The sequence below is a fragment of the Cyprinus carpio genome, chromosome B3, assembly GCF_018340385.1.
Source record: "Cyprinus carpio isolate SPL01 chromosome B3, ASM1834038v1, whole genome shotgun sequence".
NCBI lineage: Eukaryota > Metazoa > Chordata > Actinopteri > Cypriniformes > Cyprinidae > Cyprinus > Cyprinus carpio.
Window position 1 is genome coordinate 40195172 of NC_056599.1, and position 27601 is coordinate 40222772.

General features: G+C 39.1%; 2 protein-coding genes across 2 annotated transcripts in view; one reads left to right on the top strand and one right to left on the bottom strand.

Annotated features, from left to right (window-relative positions):
• LOC122136623 (gastrula zinc finger protein XlCGF8.2DB-like) overlaps positions 1-27601 on the bottom strand; it is a 210312-nt gene that overhangs the window by 175193 nt on the left and 7518 nt on the right. The window lies entirely within an intron of this gene.
• On the top strand, positions 23413-24394 carry LOC109096754 (gastrula zinc finger protein XlCGF49.1-like). The gene has a single exon (XM_042721009.1). The coding sequence runs from the start codon at positions 23500-23502 to the stop codon at positions 24274-24276; it is 777 nt and encodes a 258-aa protein (XP_042576943.1). The 5' UTR covers positions 23413-23499; the 3' UTR covers positions 24277-24394.

Genomic DNA, 27601 nt, shown 5'->3' on the forward strand with positions numbered 1-27601 from the left:
TGTGAAGTATACCAGGGGCTTATTAGGCAGCCTCCGTAATGGACACCTAAAATTATGGATTCGAAATTTGATTTTTTCTTGACAGCCCTATTGCACAGTGCTCATTCAATAAATGCACAGCTAAACAGATGAGTTTTGAGTCTAGATTTAAATGTGACTAGTGTTTTAGCACATCTGAGAGATTTAGTTGGGTTTATTTTTCTCTCTGTTCATTGTTCTCTTCATCTCAAACAGAGAAAGTCCTGCTGAAGCGACTGAGATCCTCATGACACACTGATACTGAACTAGTGTGCAGGGAGCTGACTACTGAACTAGTGAGCTGACTACTCTGCTGACCTACTGGAACTAGGGAGCTGACAGAGAGATTTAGTTTGGGTTTATTTTGCTCTCTGTTCATTGTTCTCTTGCATCTTAAACAGAGAAGTCCTGCTGAAGCGACTGAGATCCTCATGACATACACTGATACTGAACTAGTGTGCGGACTACTGAACTAGTGTGCTGACTACTGAACTAGTGTGCTGACTATTGAACTAGTGTGCTGACTATTGAACTAGTGTACTGACTACTGAACTAGTGTGCTGACTACTGAACTAGTGTGCTGACTACTGAACTAGGGAGCTGAAAGAGAGATTTAGTTTGGGTTTATTTTGCCTCTCTGATCATTGTTCTCTTCATCTCAAACAGAGAAAGTCCTGCTGAAGCGACTGAGATCCTCGTGACACACTGATACTGAACTAGTGTGCTGACTACTGAACTAGGGAGCTGTCTACTGAACTAGTGTGCTGACTACTGAACTAGGGAGCTGATGGAGAGATTTAGTTTGGGTTTTATTTTACTCTCTGTTCATTGTTCTCCTCATCTTAAACAGAGAAAGTCCTGCTGAAGCGACTGAGATCCTCGTGACACACTGATACTGAACTAGTGTGCTGACTACTGAATTAGTGTGAAGACTACTGAACTAGGAAGCTGACTACTGAACTAGTGTGCTGACTACTAAACTAGGGTGCTGACTACTTTCTGTCTAGTGTGCTGGCTACTGAACTAGGGAGCCTGACTACTGAACTAGTGTTGCTGACTACTGAACTAGTGTGCTGATACTGAACTAGGGAGCTGACTACTGACTGAACTAGTGTGCTGACTACTGAACTAGTGTGCTGACTACTGAACTAGTGTGCTGACGGAGAGATTTAGTTTGGGTTAATTTTGCTCTCTGTTCATTGTTCTCTTCATCTTAAACAGAGAAAGTCCTGCTGAAGAGACTGAGATCCTCATGACACACTGATACTGAAGCTAGTTTGCTGAGTACTGCACAGTTTGCTGACTACTGTACTAGTGTGCTGACTACTGAACTAGGCAGCTGACTACTGAAACTAGTGTCCCTGACTACTGAACTAGTGTGCTGGCTACTGAACTAGGAGCTGACTACTGAACTAGTGTGCTGACTACTGAACTAGTGTCCTGACTACTGAACTAGTGTGCTGACTACTGAACTAGTGTGCTGGCTACTGAACTAGTGTGCTGGCTACTGAACTAGGGAGCTGAATACTGAACTAGTGTGCTGACTACTGAACTAGTGTGCTGACTACTGAACTAGGGAGCTGAACACTGAACTAGTGTGCTGACTACTGAACTAGGGAGCTGAATACTGAACTAGTGTCCTGACTACTGAACTAGTGTGCTGACTACTGAACTAGGGAGCTGACTACTGAACTAGTGTGCTGACTACTGAACTAGTGTGCTGACGGAGAGATTTAGGTTGGTTTATTTTGCTCTCTGTTCATTGTTCTCTTCATCTTAAACAGAGAAATGTCCTGCTGAAGCGACTGAGATCTTCGTGACACACTGATACTGAACTAGTGTGCTGTACTACTACTGAACTAGGGAGCTGGCTACTGAACTAAAAACAGGGAGCTGACTACTGTAACCTAGGGAGCTGACTACTGAACTAGTGTGCTGACTACTGAACTGTGTCTGGCTACTGAGATACTGAGGGAGCTGACTACTGAACTACGTGAGCTGACTACTGAACTAGTGTGCGGACTACTGAACTAGTTGTGCTGACGGAGAGATTTAGTTTGGGTTTATTTTTTTCTCTCTGTTCATTGTTCTCTTCATCTCAAACAGAGAAAGTCCTGCTGAAGAGACTGAGATCCTCGTGACACACTGATACTGAACTAGTGTGCTGGATACTGAACTAGTGTGCTGACTACTGTACTAGTGTGCTGGCTCCTGAACTAGTGGAGCTGACTACTGAACTAGTGTGCTGTGTACTGAATTAGTGTGCTGGCTACTGAACTAGGGAGCTGGCTACTGAACTAGGGAGCTGACTACTGAACTAGTGTGCTGACTACTGAACTAGGGAGCTGAACACTGAACTAGGGAGCTGACTACTGAACTAGGGAGCTGACTACTGAACTAGGGAGCTGACTACTTTCTGGACTCTGAACTTGTTCTGCTACTAAACAAAGTCCTCCTACTGACTGAACTAGTGTGCTGGCTGATACTGAACTAGTGTGCTGACTACTGAATACTAGTGTGCTGACTACTGAGCTAGTGTGCTGACGGAGAGATTTAGTTTGGGTTTATTTTTGCTTTCTGTTCATTGTTCTCTTCATCTCAAACAGAGAAAGTCCTGCTGAAGCGACTGAGATCTTTGTGACACACTGCTACTGAACTAGTGTGCTGACTACTGAACTAGTATGCTGACTACTCAACTAGTGTGCTGACTACTGAACTAGTGTCCTGACTACTGAACTAGTGTCCTGACTACTGAACTAGGAAACTGACTAATCTGAACTACGAGATCCTGAACACTGAACTACTGACTACTGACTAGTGTGCTGACGGAGAGATTTAGTTTGGTGGACTATTTGCTGACTACTGTTCATTGTTCTCTTCATCTTAACAGAGAAAGTGTCTGCTGCTGAAACGACTGAGATCTTCGTGACACTGAGTCTGGGCTTAGTGTGCTGGACTACTGTACTAGTCATCTGGCTACAGAGAACTCCTGCTGAAGAGACTGAATCTCATGACACTGACTACTGAAACTAGTTGTGCGGACTACTGAAACTAGTGTGCTGACTACTGAATCTAGGGAGCTGACTACTGAGCTACGGTGCTGACTACTGAACTAGTGTGATGACTACTGAACTAGGGTACTGCTGATGGAGAGATTTAGTTTGGTTTATTTTTGCTCTCTGTTCATTGTTCTCTTCATCTTAAACAGAGAAAGTCCTGCTGAAGAGACTGAGATCCCTCGTGACACACTGATACTGAACTAGTGTGCAGACTACTGAACTAGTGTGCTGACTACTGAACTAGTGTGCTGGCTACTGAACTAGTTTTGACTACTGAACTAGGGTGACTACTGAAGTAGTGTGCTCTACTGAACTATTGTGCTCTTACTCTTAAACTAGAGAAACTACTGAACTAAGTGCGACTACTGAGATCCCTCTACTGAACTACACTGATACTGAACTAGGGACTGACTACTGAACTAGGAGCTGATACTGAACTAGTGTGCTGACTACTGAACTAGTGTGCTGACTACTGAACTAGTGTGTTGAACGGAGAGATTTAGTTTGGGGTTTATTTTGCTCTCTGTTCATTGTTCTCTTCATCTTAAACAGAGAAAGTCCTGCTGAAGCGACTGAGATCCTCATGACACACTGATATAAAGATGGCGTTTATTAAAGAGGAGAGTGAAGACTTCAGGATTGAAGAAGTGTTCAGTCTGAAACAAGAAGTAGATCTGAGAACAAACAGGTTTGGTTTCTTTCTCAAAGATGAACTCAATCATTTGTTCCGGTTCACCCGCCACCAATGTTCCATTCCAGAATTACACATTATAGACATAGGGCCTATAGCTCGTCTTCGTTATGGTGCCATAACCAGGTTTCTGTGTTTTCATTTTTAATTTTTTGTATTAAATTTAAGTGTTGTCAAATATTGTTGTCCATGTAAATTAAATAATTGAGAACGACGAACTGATAGAAGTAGCCTAACAAAAATAGTAGTTTGAGTAACAATAAACACAATATCTATGAACTGAAGATAACCTATAAAAAAAAATATGTTAATTATGAAATAGCAATGCTAACAAACATTTACTTTGGCCTAAAGCAAACATGGTAATGTTTTTTTTTTTTATTCTCAAAGCATCACTTGGGGCTGGATGATAGGGCTAAAATTCATATTACAATATATTTCTAATTGTCTGGTTGATGTGATATAATTCAGATTTCAATAAAAACAAACTCTAACAAATCAACAAAAACTCCTCCAATTAAACTAAATAACTCATCCTATAAAACTATAAAATATACAAAAAAATGTATAAGAATAACAAAAAAAACTTATTTTAAAAGCATGCATCAGTTATTTTAGAATGAGAAAAAATAAATTGATTTTATTTAATAAAAAATTACATGTGTACCATTTTTTATTAATTTTTTATTTTTTTACAAAAGTTAAGACTGCATGTACATGAAAATGTCAAATGGTGTTACTGCCAAAGAATGAGAAAAAATAAATATTTTATCCACCTAGATGTAATGCAAGCTTACTCAGAATTAAATGCAAAATTTTAAAATGTCACATGAAAATATTTTTTGTCTAAATGTAAATTTTAATGGCATTTTTGTAATATTTGTGGTTGTACATATGCTGAAAACACCTCATAGCGAAAAACACCTAGTTTCTAAATATTCTTTGACAAAATTATTGTAAAAAATGTTAAAAAACCATGTTATGTTTAAATAGATTATTACATTTATTTCACATAATTTTTCTGTATAAATTATATTTTTATGAAAAAACCTACTGGTTACGCCCAACTGACCGCAAAACCAGTTACACCACCTGACCATGTTGCTTTTACAGCCAAAGGCCACCTGTTTGTTAAAGCAAATTGACACTGAAAATCAAGTATGACTGACAACAAGTTCAGCTGAAGTGCTTTTTTTTTTCCAATGCTGGAAAAATAAATAAATCTGGCAACAAGAAATCATCACAGTGATGAACGGTGAACTCATGTCTTGTATTGTAATCACAGTTAAGAAACAATATCTGACAAGAAATCCATCATAGTGATGAACGGTGAACTCATGTCTCGTATTGTATCACAGTTAAGAAACATTACCTGACAAGAGATCATTATAGTGATGAATGGTGAATTCATGTTTCGTATTGTAATCACAGTTAAGAAAACAAATATCTGACAAGAGATCATCATAGTTTGATGAACGGTGACCTCATGTCCTTGTATGTAATCACATTAAAGAACTGTAATCTGACAAGAGATCATCATAGTGATGAACGGTGAACTCATGTTTCATATTGTAATTTAATTTTCCGTAATGTAATTTCGTATTTGTATTGTGGGCACCTATTGGGGGAAAAAGGATCTATCACATTATTTATAAAATATTAGAAATGTAATGAATTTTATCTTAAGAGATGTAAATTGTAATCTCTGCCGGCCACATTTTTATTATCACTGAATTTTTTTCAAATGTAGTCACCCACTTCCTTCTGCTACATTATCAAATTATGTATGTATATATTATGTTACATTACATGATACTATATATTGCTTAAAGGAATAGTTCACCCAAAAATGAAAATGACCCCATGATCCCCCTCCACCTTTAAGCCATTTCAAGTTTGTGTATGACACTCTTCTTTAAAATAAATACAGTTGGAGTTACATTAAATGTAAATGGTTGATATTCAATAGTCCAATAAACTGCGTCCATCCATCATAAAACAGTGCTCCAGACGGATCCGGGGGTTAATAAAAGGCTCCTGAAGCAAATAAATGTGCATTTTTTTAATGAAAAAAATATCCGTGTTTAAAACGTTATGAACCATAATCACTAGCTTTTAATATCTGCCATACTTGCATTCACTAGAGAGTGGTGTTCATCCACTTGAACGGCACTCTCTCATCAATGTGTGTACAACAGTTAGCAGAGACTTAAGATTATGGTTTATAAAGTTTTACATATGGAAATTTTGGTTACAAAGTGCATTAGATTCACTTCAATAGCCTTTTATTATTAACCCACTGAGCTGTCTGGAGCACTTTTTTTTCTATGATGGATGGATGGATGCAGTTTATTGGACTTCTATTGGACTACTGAATAGCACCCATCACTGCCATTATAAAGCTTGGAAGAGCCAGGACATTTAACATTACTCTTTCAGACATATACAATCGGTGGTAAGTCATAGCACCTTGGATGGATTGAAGGGAGTTAATCAGGTGATAATTTTCATTTTTCCTTTTAAAAATTTAAATGAATGGATTAGAAATATGCATTAAAGCTAAACATTTCAAAAACACTAATGTGATGTGACAATTATTTTATCCTAGACTTACAGAGCTTTGATAATAAAACTTTAGATAAAATCAACACTTATAAAGTAAAAACAACAACAATAAAATAGTTCCATATAGTAGGTTAGTTTATATTACATCTTTAATCAGACCATCATAAGCTAGTGATATTTGACTAAATTGCTCCCAACAGAAAGGCTTGTAATAGGAGTCAATGGTGTAACCGGTTAACATCACTTGACATTTCAGTTTAAAATAAAAAAATATGACAGGCATTATCATGGACCACCTATGTAAGTACACAGCCTTGGTGGAAATATTTCAACTGTAATTTTTAAAGTTAATACTCTTTTTATAATAATGATGAATTATTAATCATTCCATTTGACATGTACTGTATACCTCAGACATACCTGACCAGACCCTAGAAATGTCAAATTATCTCACATTTTAAAGAGAGTTACTAATCTTGCCATGCAGCAGTTAGTATCACCAGAGGTCCTTCTCTGTGATATAATTTGTGTCACATGAACTTCTTCCAAAATATTAACAAAATGGCTCCTTGAATGGAGGTTACACCACCTTGACACTTCAGGAATTTGACTTGGCTCACATTATTCCTCAAATGAATCTAAAAGATTTATAAATTTTAACATTTATTAGACTTTAAAAATAACTTCTAATGTAAGTGAACTTAAAACAATCTTCACATAAACCCATTATAATAAATAAGGGAGGAAAACCCAAGGTCTAACTCGGACCAGGAAAACAGAACCGAGCACACAACGTTTTTAATTTATTAATAAAAACCGACTAACGTTTCGATGCTCATGCGTCTTCTTCAGAGTCAAACAATGAATGGCAACATACAAATTTTATAGCATTGAAAGTTCAAATCATTGGCCACAAGCCTAGATGGGTGTGGTACATCAATTAATTAATCATAATTAGGCACTCAGGTGTACACCAGTGTGAATTATAAAAAGCATGAGAGGCCCAGTTCCTCATTCAGACCATTAGGTTCCACTGTGTTGAGAGTGAAAATCCAGAATGCCTCTCTTTGTAGTAGGTACTTGACTATATCGCCACCTCGTTGGGAGAGTAGAATTCTTTCAATCCCCCAAAATTTTAAGGATAAATTAGAGCCGTGATTAGCTTGTACATAATGTCTCGCAATTGCATAGTCCATATTACGGTTCCGAATTGCTGCTTTATGTTCTGCAATGCGTAATTTAAGGGGGCGTTTAGTCTGACCTACATACACTAAACCACATGGACATTTCAACATATAAATCAAGTGGGTGGTATTACAATTAATAAAGGAGTTAATTCTTGTATTTTTTACCTGACTGAGGATGGAAAAATTGCTTAGTATCATTTGAGTTAGAGCAATGGGTACAATGTCCACATCTATAAAAACCCACAGGAGGAGCCGGCAACCACGTAGATTTTAGTGAAGGGCTCATGGTCGTGTGAACCAACCTATCTCTCAGTGAGCGCGGACGCTTAAACGTAATGCGCGGCGATTCTGCACATATATCTTTAAGAGCTGCATCGCTCTGCAAGATGTGCCAATGTTTCTTAATCGCATGCTTTATTTCTTCGCCAATATGAGAGAACTCTGTGGAGAAGCAAAGTCTTTGTCTAGAGACGTGTTTGGTTTTAATCAAGAGATGTGATCGTTGCGTCGATCTAGCTCGTTCATAAGCTGCGGAAATGTTGTTTTCAGTATAGCCCCTATTACGAAAGCGTTCTATCATTTCTACTGCTCCTCGCTCAAACTCTGCATCATTACTACAATTTCTTCTAAGCCGTAAAAATTGGCCAATAGGAATATTTTTTAATGAGTTGTTTAGGATGATGGCTATCTGCTCTGAGGAAAGTATTTCTGCTAAGAGGTTTACGATAGATCGATGTTCCTAAACCTCCTTGGGAATTTTTGTAAATAGTCAAATCTAAAAAGTTAATATTATCTGTAGAGTGTTCTACTGTGAATCTCAGAAAGGATGTGGTAGAGTTAATATAGGCCATGAAAATCTCCAATTCCGACACGGTCCCTGTCCAGATGAAGAAAAGATCATCGATGTATCTCTTCCACAAAGGGATTTTGGGAAGAAATAAGTTGTTAACAGGATTCCCAATAAATTTGGCTTCCCAAAAACCCATTACTAGGCATGCATACGACGGTGCAAAACAACTCCCCCATACTGACCCCACGCTTTTTTTGTAGATAATAATGGCCCGCATATTGGAAATAGTTCATTGTTAAAATGACTTCCGACAATGTCATTAAGAATTCGTTGGGAGGAACTATATCCGTGGCCCGTCTCTCAAAGAAATGTAGTAAAATTATAATAAATGCCATATTTAGCTAGGCTACCTGTGTCCCTCAGCAGAAATATACAGCAATTGAATAAAGTTATCAAAACTGAATTCTAAACTAAATACTGATGAATCCTTAAAGCTATAAAATTATTGATTTACTCTTTTTTTTATTTTTGATTCTTGATGAACAGACATCACAGCAGCTGGTTATTAGATTGTTTGACTGGCGCTGCTGAATGTGACGTGGATCTGACACGCATTGTATTTTCTCTCAACTCTCTTTACCTTTTCTGACCCACTTCAGGTCTTAAGGGGTGGTCACACTGCACTTTTCGTTCCACTGACTTCCATTCATACGCATGCGAATGCATCAGACCGGAAACGCAAACTCATGCGAAAAATTTCACATTTCGCTGCGTTCCAAAGTTCAAGTTTTGGTGAACTCTGACCTGCGAATTCGCATCACGTGAAGACGTGGGACCAGTAGAATATCGATACGTCACTGCGTGACCTCTCTGTACAGAAATTCAAAAATTAAGGAAGCGCTAATTTTAGCTGTAGCGCAGCATCCTATTTTATATAATACATCAATAAAAATAAAAACTATATAAAAAAAAGCTTCCTGGTTCGCAGTGTCAATGGAAACAGTAATAGATGTACATTTGAATGAGGGACACATTTTATAATTTTTTATTGCTTAGTGTGTATGTATTTATATAGAGAGAGAGACAGAGAGTTAAAAAATAATAAAAAACACTTTCGACGCCGTCGCAAAAGGCACAGTACAAGCACATTAATCCATGTTGTGATAACTGAGGGGAGACCGTTAACCTGCTCCCGCCCATATTCGCAGCAGTGTCCGAAAAAATTTCGCATGTTCAAAGTCTAGTGTGACCGCCCCTTTAAACGAAAAGTCTCTTCTATTGAACTTACGAGTTGAATCGGGTGTGTTAGATGAGTGAGACCGTCCTGGGCTGCTCCAGGACAGTTTGGAAAACCATTTCAGAGACATGTTCTTAAATGTGACTCATTTGTAACATATTTTACATTTACATTTATGCACTTAGCAGACGTTTTTATCCAAGGCAACTTACAGTGCATTCAGGCTATAATTTGTTTTTATATTTTTTTATATATATATATATCAGTATGTGTGTTCCCCTGGGAATTGAACCCTCAACCTTTTGCGCTGCTAACGCAATGCTCTACCTCTGAGCCACAGGAACACATATTACATGCATGCACAGTTTTAAGGCAGCTTTAATCTCCTTTTTGGTTACTTAATGCCTTAACTGACCATGACAGTGCATGCACGTAGTTTCTTTTGCGATTTGATATGAAATGATACAGACTACAGCAAGTGCCGACGCCTTTGTGCAATTGAAAATCACGCGCTGCAAGCACAGTACTGTTTTTTCCTGCCGCTGAAGTGAAGTGGAGTGCACATCTACAGTTTGATGTAGGCATAAAGATGTTTCACGAGATGTGCTTAGGTCTTCTTTGTCGCATCTTCCTCTTTATGATGCGCCAAATGTTTTCTATGGGTGAAAGATCTGGACTGCAGGCTAGCCATTTCAGTACCCGGATCCTTCTTCTACACAGACATGATGTTGTAATTGATGCAGTATGTTGTCTGGCATTGTCATGTTGGAAAATGCAATGTCTTCAGTGAAAGAGACGACGTCTGGATGGGAGCATATGTTGTTCTAGAACTTGGATATACCTTTCAGCATTGATGGTGCCTTTCCAGATTTGTAAGCTGCCCATGCCACACGCACTCATGCAACCCCATACCATCAGAGATGCAGGCTTCTGAACTGAGCGCTGATAACAACTTGGGTTGACCTTGTCCTCTTTAGTCCGGATGACATGGCGTCCCAGTTTTTCCAAAAAGAACTTCAAATTTTGATTCGTCTGACCACAGAAAAGTTTTCCACTTTGCCACAGTCCATTTTAAATGAGCCTTGGCCCAGAGAAAACGCCTGCGCTTCTGGATCATGTTTAGATATGGCTTCTTTTTTGACTTATAGAGTTTTAGGGTCCGGCAACGGCGAATGGCACGGTGGATTGTGTTCACTGACAATGTTTTTCTGGAAGTATTCCTGAGCCCATGTTGTGATTTCCATTACAGTAGCATTCCTGTATGTGATGCAGAGCCATCAAAGGGCACGAAGATCACGGCCATCCAGTATGGTTTTCCGGCCTTGACCCTTACGCACAGAGATTGTTCCAGATTCTCTGAATCTTTGGATGATATTATGCACTGTAGATGATGATAACTTCAGACTCTTTGCCATTTTTCTCTGAGAAACTCCTTTCTGATATTGCTCCTCCACTATTTTTCCGCCGCAGCATTGGGGGAATTGGTGATTTTCTGCCCATCTTGACCTCTGAGAGACACTGCCACTCTGAGAGGCTCTTTTATACCCAATCAAGTTGTCAATTGACCTAATAAGTTGCAAATTGGTCCTCCAGCTGTTCCTTATATGTACATTTAACTTTTCTGGCCTCTTATTGTTTCCTGTCCCAACTTTTTTGGAATGTCCATCTCTCAAGAAATCCAAAATGAGCCAATATTTGGCATGCCATTTAAAAATGTCTCACTTTCAACTTTTGATATGTTATCTATATTCTATTGTGAATAAAATATAAGTTCATGAGATTTGTATATTATTCCATTCCTTTTTTACTCACAATATGTACAGTGTCCCAACTTTTTTGGAATCGAGTTTGTATTAAAGGGTACCAGGAAAACTAGGAAAATATAATCACATACACTGAACAAAATTATAAACGCAGCACTTTTGTTTTTGCCCCCATTTTTCATGAGCTGAACTCAAAAATCTAAGCCATTTTTTTCTATGTACACAAAAGGCCTATTTCTCTCAAATATTGTTCACAAATTTGTCTATATCTGTGTCAGTGAGCACTTCTCCTTTGCCGAGATAATCCACCCACCTCACAGGTGTGGCATATCAAGATGCTGATTAGACAGCATGATTATTGCACAGGTGTGCCTTAGGCTGGCCACAACAAAAGGCCACTCTAAAATGTGCAGTTTTACTATATTGGGTGTCCGGAGGGGGCCCAAAAACCAATCCGTATCTGGTGTGACCACCATTTGCCTCACGCAGAGCAACACATCTCCTTCGCATAGAGTTGATCAGGTTGTTTATTGTGGCCTCTGGACTGTTGGTCCACTCCTCTTCAATGGCTGTGTGAAGCTGCTGGATATTGTCAGCCAGACAATCAAAGCATACATCTTTGTTCAGATCAAAGCTTAAACAACAAAAACTGCTTATCCGTGTTACGGTGCTGTTGACACAGAACAGCAGTTGTTTACTTATGTGATACTCTCCAAAATGGCACTATAGGGTGACGTGGAGAAGAATGAATAAAGGTTGTTTTTTTTTTTTGCACACAAAAAGTAGCTTTGATCAGATCACTTTCTGGTGTCATTTTGTGCCAAACTGGCAATTTTTAAGGTAAACCTGTGTCGCCCGATTACATTTCGGAATATTAAGAACATTGATTTGCCTACTTTTGCTGATGAACTTGCCATCTCCTAAAGTAAATCTGATTTCTCTACTGTTGATGAACTAGTAAAATATTACGATGATGGACTGAACATGATTTTAGATTAATTCGCACCTTTGAAAACCTTGAACTGTTTCATTTGTACATTCAGCTCCTTGGTTTTACACCTGAACTGCGTGAACTTAAAACTAAAGGCCGTAGGTTAGAGCGGCTGTATGTCAGGTCTGGCCTTACTGTTCATAAAGAAATGTATGCTGAACATATTCAAAATTATAAAAATGCACTGACTAAAGCTAAATCCGATTACTACTCCAGCGTAATTGGAGCTAGCAATGGGAACTCTAGGTCTCTTTCTTGGTGGTAAACAATATTCTGAAACCACCTGATTCTTTGCCATCTGATATGTATTCCACTGACTTATGTGATTGCATTTTGACTTTTTTTACATCTAAGGTGAAAACGTACATCAGCAATTACTTACTGGTACTCTTCACAATGACTCCTGTCAGTCTATCACTCACACACCTCCCCACTCTATTTTCTCTAACTTTACACTACCAACTATTTCAGAGGTAGTGGGTCTGATATTTAAATCTAAATCTTCGACTTGTCATTTAGACCCTCTACCAACTCCTTTAGTAAAAGCTGTTTACCAGCCCTTTTGCAGTTGATTACTAAAATTGTTCATGCTTCACTTGGTTCTGGTTTTGTATCTCCATTTCTTAAATCTGCTATTATTACATCCATACTTAAGAAACCAGGGTGTGATCCATTTAATTTTGAAAATTTTCGTCCAATTTCAAATTTACCATTTAGCTCTAAGGCAGTTGAAAAGTGTACTGCAATTCAAATTCATGAACATCTGTCCAATAATAACTTGTATGTACAATTCCAATCTGGTTTTCGTCCCCCCCGCAGCACTGAGACTGCTATTGTCAGAATAACTAATGATCTACTGTTGGCAGCTGACTCTGGGCTTTTTACTATACTTGTCCTTCTTGACTTGAGCGCTGCCTTTGATACTGTCTCTCACAACATACTTCTTGACAGATTCGTTTCCACTGGTATTACTGGCACTGCTCTGTCTTGGTTTAAATAACAACAATCACCACACATTCACCCCATTCATCTAAAATGGGCCCGCTTCTTTTCATTTTTTTTATATATATATATACAGGTCCTTCTCAAAAAATTAGCATATTGTCAAAAAGTTCATTATTTTCCATAATTATATATATATATATATATATATATATATATATATATATATAATATATATATATATATATATGTCCTTCTCAAAAAATTAGCATATTGTGAAAAAGTTCATTATTTTTCCATAATGTAATGATAAAAATTAAACTTTCATATATTTTAGATTCATTGCACACCAACTGAAATATTTCAGGTCTTTTATTGTTTTAATACTGATGATTTTGGCATACAGCTCATGAAAACCCAAAATTCCTATCTCAAAAATTAGCATATTTCATCTGACCAATAAAAGAAAAGTGTTTTTAATACAAAAAAAGTCAACCTTCAAATAATTATGTTCAGTTATGCACTCAATACTTGGTCGGGAATCCTTTTGCAGAAATGACTGCTTCAATGCGGCGTGGCATGGAGGCAATCAGCCTGTGGCACTGCTGAGGTGTTATGGAGGCCCAGGATGCTTCGATAGTGGCCTTAAGCTCATCCTTAGTGTTGGGTCTTGCGTCTTTCAACTTTCTCTTCACAATATCCCACAGATTCTCTATGGGTTCAGGTCAGGAGAGTTGGCAGGCCAATTGAGCACAGTAATACCATGGTCAGTAAACCATTTACCAGTGGTTTTGGCACTGTGAGCAGGTGCCAGGTCGTGCTGAAAAACGAAATCTTCATCTCCATAAAGCTTTTCAGCAGATGGAAGCATGAAGTGCTCCAAAATCTCCTGATAGCTAGCTGCATTGACCCTGCCCTTGATAAAACACAGTGGACCAACACCAGCAGCTGACATGGCACCCCAGACCATCACTGACTGTGGGTACTTGACACTGGACTTCAGGCATTTTGGCATTTCCTTCTCCCCAGTCTTCCTCCAGACTCTGGCACCTTGATTTCCGAATGACATGCAAAATTTGCTTTCATCCGAAAAAAGTACTTTGGACCACTGAGCAACAGTCCAGTGCTGCTTCTCTGTAGCCCAGGTCAGGCGCTTCTGCCGCTGTTTCTGGTTAAAAAGCACACGCCTGTGCACGGTGGCTCTGGATGATTTCTATTCCAGACTCAGTCCACTGCTTCCGCAGGTCCCCCAAGGTCTGGAATCGGTCCTTCCCCACAATCTTCCTCAGGGTCCGGTCACAGCTTGTGCAGCGTTGTCCGGTTGTGCAGCGTTTTTTTGCCACACTTTTTCCTTCCCACAGACTTCCCACTGAGGTGCCTTGATACAGCACTCTGGGAACAGCCTATTCATTTAAAAATTTCTTTCTGTGTCTTACCCTCTCGCTTGAGGGTGTCAGGTCGGCAGTCTTACCCATGATTGCGGTTTTGAGTAATGAACCAGGCTGGGAGTTTTTAAAAGCCTCAGGAATCTTTTGCAGGTGTTTAGAGTTAATTAGTTGATTCAGATGATTAGGTAAATAGCTCGTTTAGAGAACCTTTTCATGATATGCTAATTTTTGGAGATTTTTGGAGATTTTTGGAATTTTGGGTTTTCATGAGCTGTATGCCAAAATCATCAGTATTAAAACAATTAAAGACCTGAAATATTTCAGTTGGTGTGCAATGAATCAAAATATATGAAAGTTTAATTTTTATCATTACATTATGGAAAATAATGAACTTTTTCACAATATGCTAATTTTTTGAGAAGGACCTGTATATGCTCCCTCTTGGTTTTATATTTTAAGGAAATATGGTATTAATTTTCACTATTATGCGGATGACACCCAACTTTACCTGTCTGCCAAACCCACCGGTTGTTTTCCTCCGCCATCTTTGTCAAGCTGTTTAGCTCAAATTAAAGACTGGCTTTCAGCGAACGTCTTGAAGGTAAATGGCAATAAAACTGAGGCTCTGCTTGTTGGCACTAGATCTATTGTGTCTAAATTTAATTGTTTCTCTTTACACATTGACAATACTGCAATCTGTCCTTCCTGTCAGGTTAAAAGTTTGGGTGTCATCATGGATAGCACATTATCTTTTAAAGCTCAAATTAATAATATCACACGGATTGCATACTTCCATTTGCACAATATTAATCGTCTCCGTCCCTTTCTTTCAAATAATAATACTGCAGTTCTCAATCACACAGTAGTTACCTCACGTATAGACTACGGCAATGCTCTTCTCACAGGTATTCCCTCCAAATTGCTGCATAAGCTTCAATTGGTTCAGAATTCTGCAGCTCGTGTTCTCTCTAGAACACCTTATACTGATCACATTTCTCTTGTTCTCCAGCAATTGCACTGGCTTCCAGTAAAATATAGGTGAATTCAAAATCTTGCTACTCACTTATAAGGCACTTCATAATCTTGCACCACAATACCTTACTCAGCTTCTCCAGGTTTACACTCCTTCACGTGCACTTAGATCTTTATCTTCAATTTCTCTTGTGGTACCTCGGATTACTACCATGGGTGGCAGATCTTTTAGTTATGTTGCCCCCCACCTATGGAACTCTCTTCCCCTCGATGTTCGCAATAGCGAGTGCTTGTTGACTTTAAAATGTGTCTTAAGACATATCTTTTTATACAGGATTTTTTATAACATGTTTTGAGACTTAAATGCACTTTATATGTATATGCTGTTTCTTTGTTGTGTGTTTTGTCTTATGCAGTGACCTGTATATTGCTTGTAAGGTGACCTTGGGTGTTCTGAAAGGCGCCATGAAATAAAATGGATTATTATTATTATTATTATTATTATTATTATTATTATTATCATCATCTTTGTAAAATTGCATTTGAACCCCTGATGTCACATGGACTATTTTTATGATCTCTTTGCTAAATTTCTGAGCCTTGATCGTATATGGACCCGTGCTGTCTATGGGAGGGTCAGAGAGCTCTCAGAATGCATCAAAAATATTTGTGTTCCGAATATAGGTATTATGGGTTTGGAACGACATGAGAGTGAGTATTTAATGACAGAATTTTCATTTTTGGGTAAACTGTCCCTTTAACCCTATGGGGTCTGAAGGGGTTTTGAGACCCTGAATAAGTTTTGACATGTCCTGACATTATTGACACAAGACATTTTCCAAAACAAGTAAGTCTTCAAGTCCTTTTTAAAAATGTCCATGCCTGATGAGGATTTTACAGATAATGGCAGAGCATTCCAAAGTGTTGGAGCCGCAACAGAAAAATCGTGATCTCCACTCCAATGAGATTGGTAAGGGACCAGCATATATCTTATGTATTTAGGAGCCTGATCATGCAGAGCTTTATACACAAACATCAACAACTTGTATTGTATTCGATATTTTACAGGCAGCCAATGCAAAGATGCCAACACAGGTGTTATATGATCCCGTTTTCTAGTGTTAGTTAAAAGTGTACAAGTTACGTCACAATTGCCACATACGCACTGCAGATAAATTCGGTTGTCAGTTCACCTTTTACTCCTTAATCGTGATATGTACACACATAATTCACCAAAATAGGGAGTAACAACCACATTCGATAACCGCATTAACTCCCAAAAAATACAGGTATGGACAACCACAACCAAACAACATGCAAGACTTTCTAAAGCGGTCTCCCGAGCGTAAACAAAACACAGCACCTCTATCAGCGGTAGTTTAGTTAAAATGACGGACAGAAAGAGTCTTTATTCAAAAAATGGCAGAGACCAAATTCTTCTTCACTCCCGCAAGATGCCAAAATGTTAAATGCAGTTGTCACTCATGCAACTTACAGTGTGTACCTGGCCAATAACTACTAACACAAATCTCATGTACCTGGTCTTCTCTGCTGGATAAAACCAGACATCTTATCGTGTTTTTCTTCAGAGGTGAATCCTGGCTTATTCCTCTTAGTGTGTCTTCCAAAAACGAACCGTAATCCATCCGAGATGAACTTCAATTTTCACGTTTGTTTATGGAGGTGATGTGGGCATTTACAATTGTAATATCAAAAGCGAAAGTAGCTTGTGGGCGTGATCACATTAAATATGAGCTGAGATGGGAAGAACTTGACGTTCCATTCATTTCATATGGATTACTTTATCAGAGAATATTTGTTTTCAACAGGATATTTCAAGCTTTCTATACATATATTCAGCATGTAATTGAGCAGAGACTGCGCCTGGTATATTTACTTTGTTCTAAAAAAGCACATGGTTTTGTAGTTGTTATTATGACTATATACAAATAAATGTAGACCCTTTGCAGTTTCAAATGATACCTTATACAGACCACAATAGTGCGGGCTTCGACCCCTGAGGGTTAACATCCATTAACCAAAACCTAATGAGAATCACCTTTATCAAAGGGGCCCAAACTTAGACAAGCATCTAAAGAGTTGGAACGGTTACTTGCATTGGCTTTGTTGCTGTGACAAGAATCTGGATGCAGTAGAAGACAGAGGTTCTTGATGAGTTTGTTAGAAGTGAGCTGGATGCCTTTGTCTGGTTCTTCTGGAGATCAGAGAGATCAAATCGACAAAGTTTTTTGATGGTAAAACTGCCAGAAAGTCAAACTCAAGAGGAGAGTCTTGAAGAGTCCTGGAGAATGTCTTCTCAAGAAGAAGGTTTGAGCAAAGAGTGGTTTGGATTAGGAACCTTTAACCTCCCTTCCAGTCACACCCATCATTGGTGGAATTGCCACCATTATGCTCACCATTATTTATGGGTTTTGTTTTCCAATGCAGATTGTGTCAAAGCAGCTTTACAGTATTAAAAAAGGGAAATAGTGTGCCATTCTCTTCTGGCCAGACGAGACCAGCAGTTTAATTCTAGTTTGCAACAAAGTGAGATTGTGCAGAGGACTCATCTGGTTCCGGTGGTCTTTTCCCGGTGGCCGTCTAGAGACGAGGTCTTCCCTGGGGATCTGTCTTTGGGGCTCATCTAGTTGTCCTGGTCTCAGCTGACATTCAGGGCTGTAGAGGTCACTTCTATGTGCTGATCCATCATCTGATCTGGATAAGGACTTTATTTGGTGGCTATGGTGACCATGGAATAAGAAAGAAACGGACTAATATTAACAGATGCCATTCTTCTAACAATGTAAGAAGTACATTGTTTGTTATGGGAAGTGTTCCTGGTTCCGGTTGACCTAATTAATGCAGCCTAAAAATCCTTTAACGGATTTGAATATAAGCGTATTAATATGTTATATGTAAGTCAGGTTAAAGATGGGTCTTTAATCTAGATTTACAATGTCCAGCATGTGTCTGCCTCCTGAACAATGTTAGGTAGATTGTTCCAGAGTTTGGGCTCTAAATAGGAAAAGGATCTGCCGCCCGCAGTTGATTTTGATATTCTAGGTATTATCAAATGGCCAGAGTTTTGAGATTGTAGCAGATGTGAAGGACTATAATGCAATAAGAGCTTGCTCAAATACTGAGGTGCTAAACTATTCAGGGCTTTATAAGTAATAAGCAAGATTTTAACATCTATACGATGTTTGATAGGGAGCCAGTGCAGTGTTGACAGAACCGGGCTAATATGGCCATACTTTCTGGTTCTAGTAAGAACTCTAGCTGCTGCATTTTGGACTAGCTGGAGGTTGTTTATTAAGCATGCAGAACAACCACTCAATAGAGCATTACAATAAACTAAACTTGAGGTCATGAACGCATGGATTAAAATTTGTGCAGTTTTACCCGAAGTCTAGTAAAAACAGTACGATGCATTGTTTTGATACCACAAAGGTTAGAAGATATTAAAGTAGAGGTACATTCATTCACCTAGATACAAAGCATTTAGAGTTTAACTAATACCCATACAGAGTTGTAACTAGGCTAATATACTAGGGAACATACATACAACACATGCATATACATTTTATAACACCTTAACTATGTCTCAAAGAAAATGTCTTTGTGTGTGTGTGCATTGTGTATTGTTTGTGTGGAGCCATCAAGGCATCTAGAGCCTGATGTTGAGTGTGAACAAATAACCAAAGTCTTGACCTATTTAGTATCTTCTGGATAGTGGGAGAAAACCCATTTGAAATTTAGAACCCATATAAATGTAGCCAGTGGGGCCAGGTCTGTAATTTACATGCAAATCTACAGTGCCCTCCATAAGCATTGGAACAGTAAAGACAAAATTGCTTTCTCTGCTGTGGAGTCAAGACATTTGCAAATATGATTAAAAGATGAATATGTGACAAGACTACAGAATGTCACATTTTATTATTAGGTCTTTCGACACAGACATGTTTTACCAAATAAAATGGACAGCACTTTTAGAATTCATCCCACTATTCGATGTGAGCATAAGTATGGGAACAGTTGAATTAAAGGCAGATGTAAAAGATTAAAAGCTAATATTTAGTTGCAGATCCCTTGCATGCAATCAGAACAGTGAGTCTGCAGCCCATAGACATCACCAGACTCTTGGTCTTATGCTTCAAAATTCTCCAACCTGTAATGCAGCCAATTCCAACTGTTGCTTGTTTTGGGGAGTTTCTGTCTTTAGTCTCCTCTTCAGCTGGTGAAATTAATGTTCAATCGGATTTAAATCTGGAGATTGATTTGGGCAATCTAAGACTTTAATTTGCCCTGACAAAGTCCTTGAATGAACTGGTTTTGGGTTATTGTCCTGATCCAATATAAGTGCTTTCTAATGAGTTTTGTGGCATTTTCTTGAATATTGGTAGCCAAGATGATTTGTACCCTTCCAAATTCATTCTGCTACTGCCATCATACATTAAGCCATCATTAAAATGAAGAGGTCCTGTTCTAGAGACAGTTCCCTTTTTTTCTCCACACTTTTGCTTTCCAGTCACTTAGATAAATGTTAATCTTTGTTTCATCGGTCCATCAACTCCGTTCCAAAACTCTACTGGCTCACATTTTTGAAGAATCTTGCCTTTCTTGAATTGACTTCCTCTTTTCTTTTAGCATCCAAATTGCTTGCTTTTCTTTCAGAGTCTGCTTCCTCGTCTTCAGCCTGGTTTGTGTGTGTCATCATCGAATGCAAGACTTGGAATGCAGAAGCAATGGATATAACTGATAAGACACATTCCCTGCTTTTTATATCTGAAGAATTAATGCAACAGTACACAGCTGAACACTTAAAAGACCTGTGAGGCAACCAATACTTATGCTTACATCAGATAGGGAGCTGAAACTCTAAAAGTGCTGATCTTCTTAGCTGTTTAAACACCCAATAATAAAATGTGACATTCTGTAGTTTTGTTTCATATTCATCTTTTAATCATATTTACAGATCTCTTGACTCCACAGCAAACAGAACAATTTTGTCTCTTTACTGTTCCAATACTTATGGAGGGTACTGTAAAAAGGCTAAAATGGTCTCTTAAGACATGAAGTCTAAACAATCATCAATAGCTGTCATCACCCTGCTTTTATGAGCATTTTGAATTATTGCATCAGAAACGAGTGGTGGAAATGCTGAATTTTAAATAAAACTGCCTTAATTTGCAAAAAAAATATAAAAAGTAGGGGAAAAAAACTAAACAAAAAGGCAGGAGCTCAAAAACAAGGAACTACATAGAACGGAACTAAATCAAAAGAAAACCCGTAATATCAAAAGGTATAAAATAAATGCAAAGGAAACCAAACAAGACTAGGCTAGACACCTGCAGAAAAAAAGATCAAACAACAGAGACAAGAGTCCGTTTAACTCAGCAGAGCAGAGATTCGATCTGGCACAGGACAGAAAACAAGAGGGGAATATAAAGGGTGAGTAACGATCTAAAACAGGTGTAACCCTAACGAGATAATAAAGTAACCACAGGGGCAGGGTAACACTAGGCAATAGAGCACATGGCAAAAAAACCAACTGATTGCCATTTGCTCCAGACAGACCAGAACACGACAAACAAACCTAGATCATGTCGGCGCCTTGACAGTACCCCCACCTCCAGGAGTGACCCCGGGTGCTCTCGGAACAGAGGAGGCCTGTCGGCAGTGGAAATAATCAAGGAATGGTCCAAGATATTCCGAGACGGCACCCAGCACCTCTCCTCAGGACTATACCCTTCCCAGTCCACAAGGTACTGGTATCCCCTATTACTCCTTCTGGCATCCAACGGCCTCCTAACAGAAAACACTGGGGAACCGTCAATGAGACGGGGTGGGGGACTTGATACGAGACACGTGAAAGACAGGGTGGACATAAGCAAAGAAAGATGGGAGCCTTAGCCGCACCGCTACTGGACTTAAGACTTTAGTAATACGGCATGGCCCTAAGAACCTGGGTGCCAGCTTGAGTGTTGGCACCTTAAGGGGCAGGTCCTTAATGGAAAGCCATGTCCTCTGCCCACAGACATACTTGCGTGCAGGAGTCCGACAACGATCAGCTGCCATCTTGGCAAGTCTCCCCGCCTGAATTAGCGCCTTCCTGGCTCTTTCCCATTTCCATGCACCTCTGGACAAAGGACTTGGCAGAGGGCAACCATGGCATCAGGTTCCTGTGAAGCAAACAGAGGAGGCTGATAACCAATAGAACTTTGAAAAGGGGACATACCAGTGGCTGCCACAGGAAGTGTATTATGGGCATACCCTCCCCAGGTGAGCTGCTGGCTCCAGGAAGTGGGATTGTGTGATACCAGACAGTGGAGCATCCGCTCCAAATCCTGGTTAGCTCGCTTGGACTGCCCATTGGTCTGCGGATGAAATCCGGACGTCCAGACTCACAGAAGCACTGATCAGATAACAGAAGTCCTTTCCAAAAATGGGAAACAAACTGGGCCCCCCTGTCAGAGACCAAGTCTTTGGGAAGACCATGAATCCTGAAGATGTGATCGACTACCACCAGTTTCCTTGGCAGAGGGCAATTTAGGTAGGGGAATAAAGTGTGCTGCCTTTGAAAAGCGGTCCACAACTGTCAAAAATCACGGTATTGCCACTGGAGGAGGGAGGCCAGTAACAAAGTCCAGGGCAATATAGGACCAAGGGTGGGTGGGGATAGGCAAAGGCCGCAGCAGACCAATAGGAGGCTTGTTAGAAGTCTTGTTCTGGGCGCAAACCGAGCAAGCAGCCACGAGCTGTCTGACATCATGGGGCTGAAAACAACTAAACAAAAAGGCAGAGGCTCAAAAACAAGGAACTAGATAGAACTGAACTAAATAAAAAGAAAACCCCTAATATCAAAGAGGTGTAAAATAAATGCAAAGGAAACCAAACAAGACTAGTCTAGACAGCTGCAGGAACAAGATCAGTCAACAGAGACAAGAGCCAGGTTAACTCAGCAGAGCAGATATTCGATCTGGCACAGGACAGAAAACAAGAGGGGAATATAAAGGGTGAGTAACGATCTAAAACAGGTGTAACCCTAACAAGATAAGGTAACAATAGGCAGTAGAGCATATGAAATATTGTTATGGTCATTTGTAAATGCCCGAACCAAATCTGTCATCAAAGTATTTCTGTATAATTGCCTCCGAGAATTTTCTTACACGACTGTCTTACAATGACCACATTCATTGTGTTTTGTTGTAAGCTTGCTTTATTATATATGAAAACTATTGTATTCAGCAGCATCTCCTACTTTTCTTATTGATTTATAGTGCCAGTTTCATCAGAAAGTGACGATTTTTGTTTTCTTTGACTTGTTGGATGGAAACTGTGCTTGTTTGCAAATGTTCTATGCAATATTCCAATTATACGCACAAGTTAAATTCACAACTTTGGATGGAAACCTGGCTGATGATCCTAAGCAGATGCCAAAAAAATGTATATCTTTGTTTCGTTTTCTCCTTTTGAATGATGAATATATAGGTATTGATAACTGCTGATACAGACAGATAATTCCTCTCACGCAGAACGCACACTGGCGACGCAAGGAGACAACACAGTCAGCTTTTGTCGCTGCTAGTTCTTTGAATGCGGCTTGGTGTGACCCGGTCTTAAATACTTTCATGTTGCTTTTCACATTTTTTGCTTCGTGGCTTTAAACTGGGGTTAACTTGTATTTATCTGTTTTTTGCTTTAGGCCAAGAAACACCATGATTTCATAACTGGTGGAAAAGCCACACAGACTAAAACGGCTTCTTTACAACCATTCCCCTGCCAACAGTGTGGAAAGAGCTTTGCAAAAGAGCTCAGAAAACCAAATCTAACAACCGTTTCACCTGCCATCACTGTGGAAGGAGTTTCAGAGAAAAACAAAATCTTCAAACGCACATGAGAGTTCACACTGGAGAGAGACCATTCACCTGCCAACAGTGTGGAAAAAACTTCACTCAACAAGGATCCCTCAAAAGTCACATGAGAACTCACACGGGAGAGAAGCCTTTTACCTGCCAGCAGTGTGGAAACAGTTTCACTCAAAAAGTATCCCTTAAATATCACATGAGAACTCACACGGGAGAGAAGCCTTTTACCTGCCAGCAGTGTGGAAACAGTTTTGCGCAAAAATCAAACCTTAAAAAGCACATGAGAACTCACTCGGGAGAGAAGCCTTTCACCTGTAAGCTGTGTGGAAAGAGTTATACACAGAAAAGCACCCTTCGTTCCCACATGAGCATTCACACTGGAGAGAAACCTTATACATGTGAACAGTGTGGAAAGAGTTTCCCTGCAAAACAAAACCTTAAAATCCACATGAGAGTACACACTCAAGAGAAGCCTTACTCTTGCAAGTATTGTGGGAAGAGTTTCACACATGATGTGATCATTGATTACCACATGAGAGTTCACACTGGACAGAATGTGTTCACATGTGATCGTTGTGGAAAGACCCTCACAACAGAATTTAGCCTTGAGTGTCACAAGCTCAGGCACACTGGAAAGAAACCCTTCAAATGTGATCAGTGTGGAAAGGGTTTCATACGTAAGATGAGACTTAATTACCACATGAAGACTCATTCGGCAGAGAAATGCTGTAAATGTGCTCAGTGTGAAAAGAGTTTCAGGAATAAACGTAGCCTAAATGCTCACATTAAAAAACAACACACTTGAGAGAAGCCTGTGGGAAGAGCTTCTCACAAATAATCTTAAGATTCACATGAAATATGTGTGGAATCATGAAGAAACCCACACGAGATTTCACTCAGGGGAGAACCATTATGCCATCAAGTGTTTCTCAAGTCAGAGGAACCTGAAGACTCACAGAGGACGTTCACACTGCGAGAGAGGCCTTTCGAGATCATATCTGGAAAATAAGCGTGCGACTGTGACGAGGTTTACCAAAAGAAGCAATTTAAAAAATCCCCCAGCATATTCACTCTGGAGAAAAGGCCTGTTAACTTGTGATCAATGTAATACATTTGACATTACACCTGATAGATACACCTAAGAAGTCATGAAAGTTAGACAGTATTTTTGTGCTTTGTGGAGGAAAGCTTTAAAATAGCCCTGCATTTTAAGAGCGCATAAGAAAATAGGTATCTGTTTGAAATTAAGGACTACGCTCACACACACAGCTGAATGTGTGCCATATCTGATTATGGCACCTTCATAGCCATGTCTTTTTATTTGTATATTTCTATTTTTATATACGGAATTAACTTGGAATTAAAATATTAAATTTCTGTCTTGCTGCAAAATTCCACAATGTAACTAAATGGTTATAAATAAAATGGTGAAACCCTGCATGAAGTAATGAGCTTTGCACTGAATTATTTGATGCATCTTTTAGTGAGAGAATGCACAAGTAAAAACTTTTCAGTCTTGACTTACGGTGGTGGCCAAAATGATTAGGCCACTAGTATTTCAGTAGCTAAAAATGGTTTTTAAGTCAGTTAGTTTTCCATCTTTTGCTGTAGTGTGAAAGTTTACACACTAAAGTAGGAAATTTCAGTTTACACTTCCAAACATTAATTTTACCATTAATTGTAATAATTATATAAACACTGTTCTGTTAAGGGTTTTACATTCAAATATGTATACTGTTTTGTTTACATGTGTTCCCCTTTAAGAGACCCTTCGCGAAACACTAATGTTTGGTTGATGTGCACTTGCAAGAAAAAATGGTTTTCGCTGTCATGTTTGATTTATTTTAGTTGACTGGGTGGAATATTTGTTTAAGACCTGCCCTCTCACAGGTGAGGGACTGATTTTATTGGTCAATTAATAGATCCATCTAGAGAAGAAGAGCAGCAGGAAGGGTTGCCTGAAGGGTTGGGTTCACCGATAAAAAATCTAACTTTTATAAAATGCAAAATGTGTTATACTCATTTATAGTAGATCGTTTGTGTGTTAAGTATCACAGTTGACGCAGACTGTGTGTTAACTATTTGTTTATTGAAACTGTTCATGGGGTTGGAAGACATTGAGGCCTGCCAGACTATACTGCACTATTGAACTTCACGCAATGCGCATTACGGGTCTTGGGACGTAACTGAGGAATAAGATAGACCTTTCAAGTCACCGGAAGCACTCAAAGTTCCTCTGACATCAAGGGATGTTATGAGATGCTACCAGATACTGCACCCAGCCACCGGGAGTGTTGGGTGTTCCTCCGGCCTCGTGGGACGGACGGTGGAGGACTGTGTTGATGAGCACGAGGAGAGTATTGTGACTGCTTAAAGAACGCAGGTACATTCTACTGGTTTTACTTTGCTTACTGAAGAATAAAGAGGGCCAATTTGTAGTTTAAAATGCCCCACGCACACAAGCAGCGACACCGGTCTGCATCAGGGTGGCATGCGAGGGTGGTTTATGTGTGTGAGTGGGCCCACCGTTGTGTTTATATTCTGTTTATTGTATTGCTGTTCTGTATATCATATTACCATTTTACTGTTACAGTTCTCACGACAGTGAAGTGTTACTTTATACCTTCTGTTTGGGAAAAATTCACTGTAAGACTTATAATTTGATTATATCAGTGCACTGGGTATTAAGTGAGTTACTGAATTTAATATTTTCACTGAGAATTTACTTTTTTATTTGAGTTAGGGAGTGTGCACTAAGTAAGCAGGGTTCCCAAACTTTTCCATTCCACGACCCCACCTAGACAAGTATAATCTATTTCACTACCCACCAAAATATATGAGATAAAAAAACAAAAAAAAAAAACAATTGACATTATTTTAAAGCCAATCTTAATTAAAAGTTTGATATGCCAGAAATTAAGTATTTAATAAAAATAACCATTTTATTTGAGTGTACAAATATTTAAGTTTAAATTTCTTTGTTTACAGATGTTAAAAAAGGATGGAAACATCCATAAAAAAACGTGAAACAGGCTCACTCCAGTGAACTGTAATCTGTGCTGCGTGTTGTTAAACTCATCGTGGGGGTTCCAGCGCAGAAATGCATTCATGGTCCTTCTGTGTGTGTGTGTGTGTGTGTGTGTGTGTAAGGGAGAGCGGTGCACAATCCAACACTTTTTTAGGAAAGCATAAGAAGTAAAGCAGAACTATCTAACAACAGTTTGGAGATTAAATATTGTGAAATAGGTAAAAATAATAAAACAGATGCGACTCATTTTAAATAACACTAAAAAATGAGATGACAAATTTTACTTCAGTCAGAAATTTACTTTTGCAATGGTTAATCAAATGGTCAGAAATATCTTCAAAAGAGTTTTGAACTTTGGCACATTTTTTTTTCTCTATAGAGATGATATGTCAAGGAAATATTGCAAAATTTTATGTGGAAATGTTTAAATCTTGTAGTGTTACAATTACCTCCTGCGTTTTATGCCCTTCTCACCCCACATACATGTGAAATGCATTTTACAGACCGTTTCCCGAACGAAAACGAAACGAGTGCAGTTCAAACAGACGATAGAAATGAATGAACATAGCCTACCTGAAACCATTTCCGTAACATTAGAATTTTCTGGTGTATGCAATCTCATGCAGAATACAGCGCATTGAAGTGAGCGAGTTTTTTCTCTAATGCGGACCGATTGAACCTTTTTAATAATGAAGTTGCTCTGAGACCCTCACTGTAATTACAACTCGTGCGCACCCGTGCTTCAAAACACGCATCGCATGTGAGGTCGCGGACTTTAATCAATTTGGAAAATCACCCTAAGGATATCTCAGTTTGAATTTAGGATATATCGTCGCCCTAGACTGAACTGTAAGTTGCAATATTGCATCCTGGGCGGCTTTCAACACCAACGCATGATTTGAAAATCCACCCTATAGTGCGATAAGTTGTGTTTGATCATACGTTGGTAGGGGAGGCTATATCTTGCAGCCCTTAACTGAACTGTCACCACCACCCGGTTCATATTTCCTGCTGCCAACAGGTGGCGCTATGATTATAACTGAAGATCGGCATGTAAATGTCTTCAGGCCAGGACTCTTACCAAACATGCAAAGTTCGGGCA

Coding starts and splice junctions, on each gene's coding strand:
- LOC109096754 (XM_042721009.1), top strand. CDS start 23,500: ATGAGAGTTCACACTGGAGAGAGACCATTCACCTGCCAACAGTGTGGA.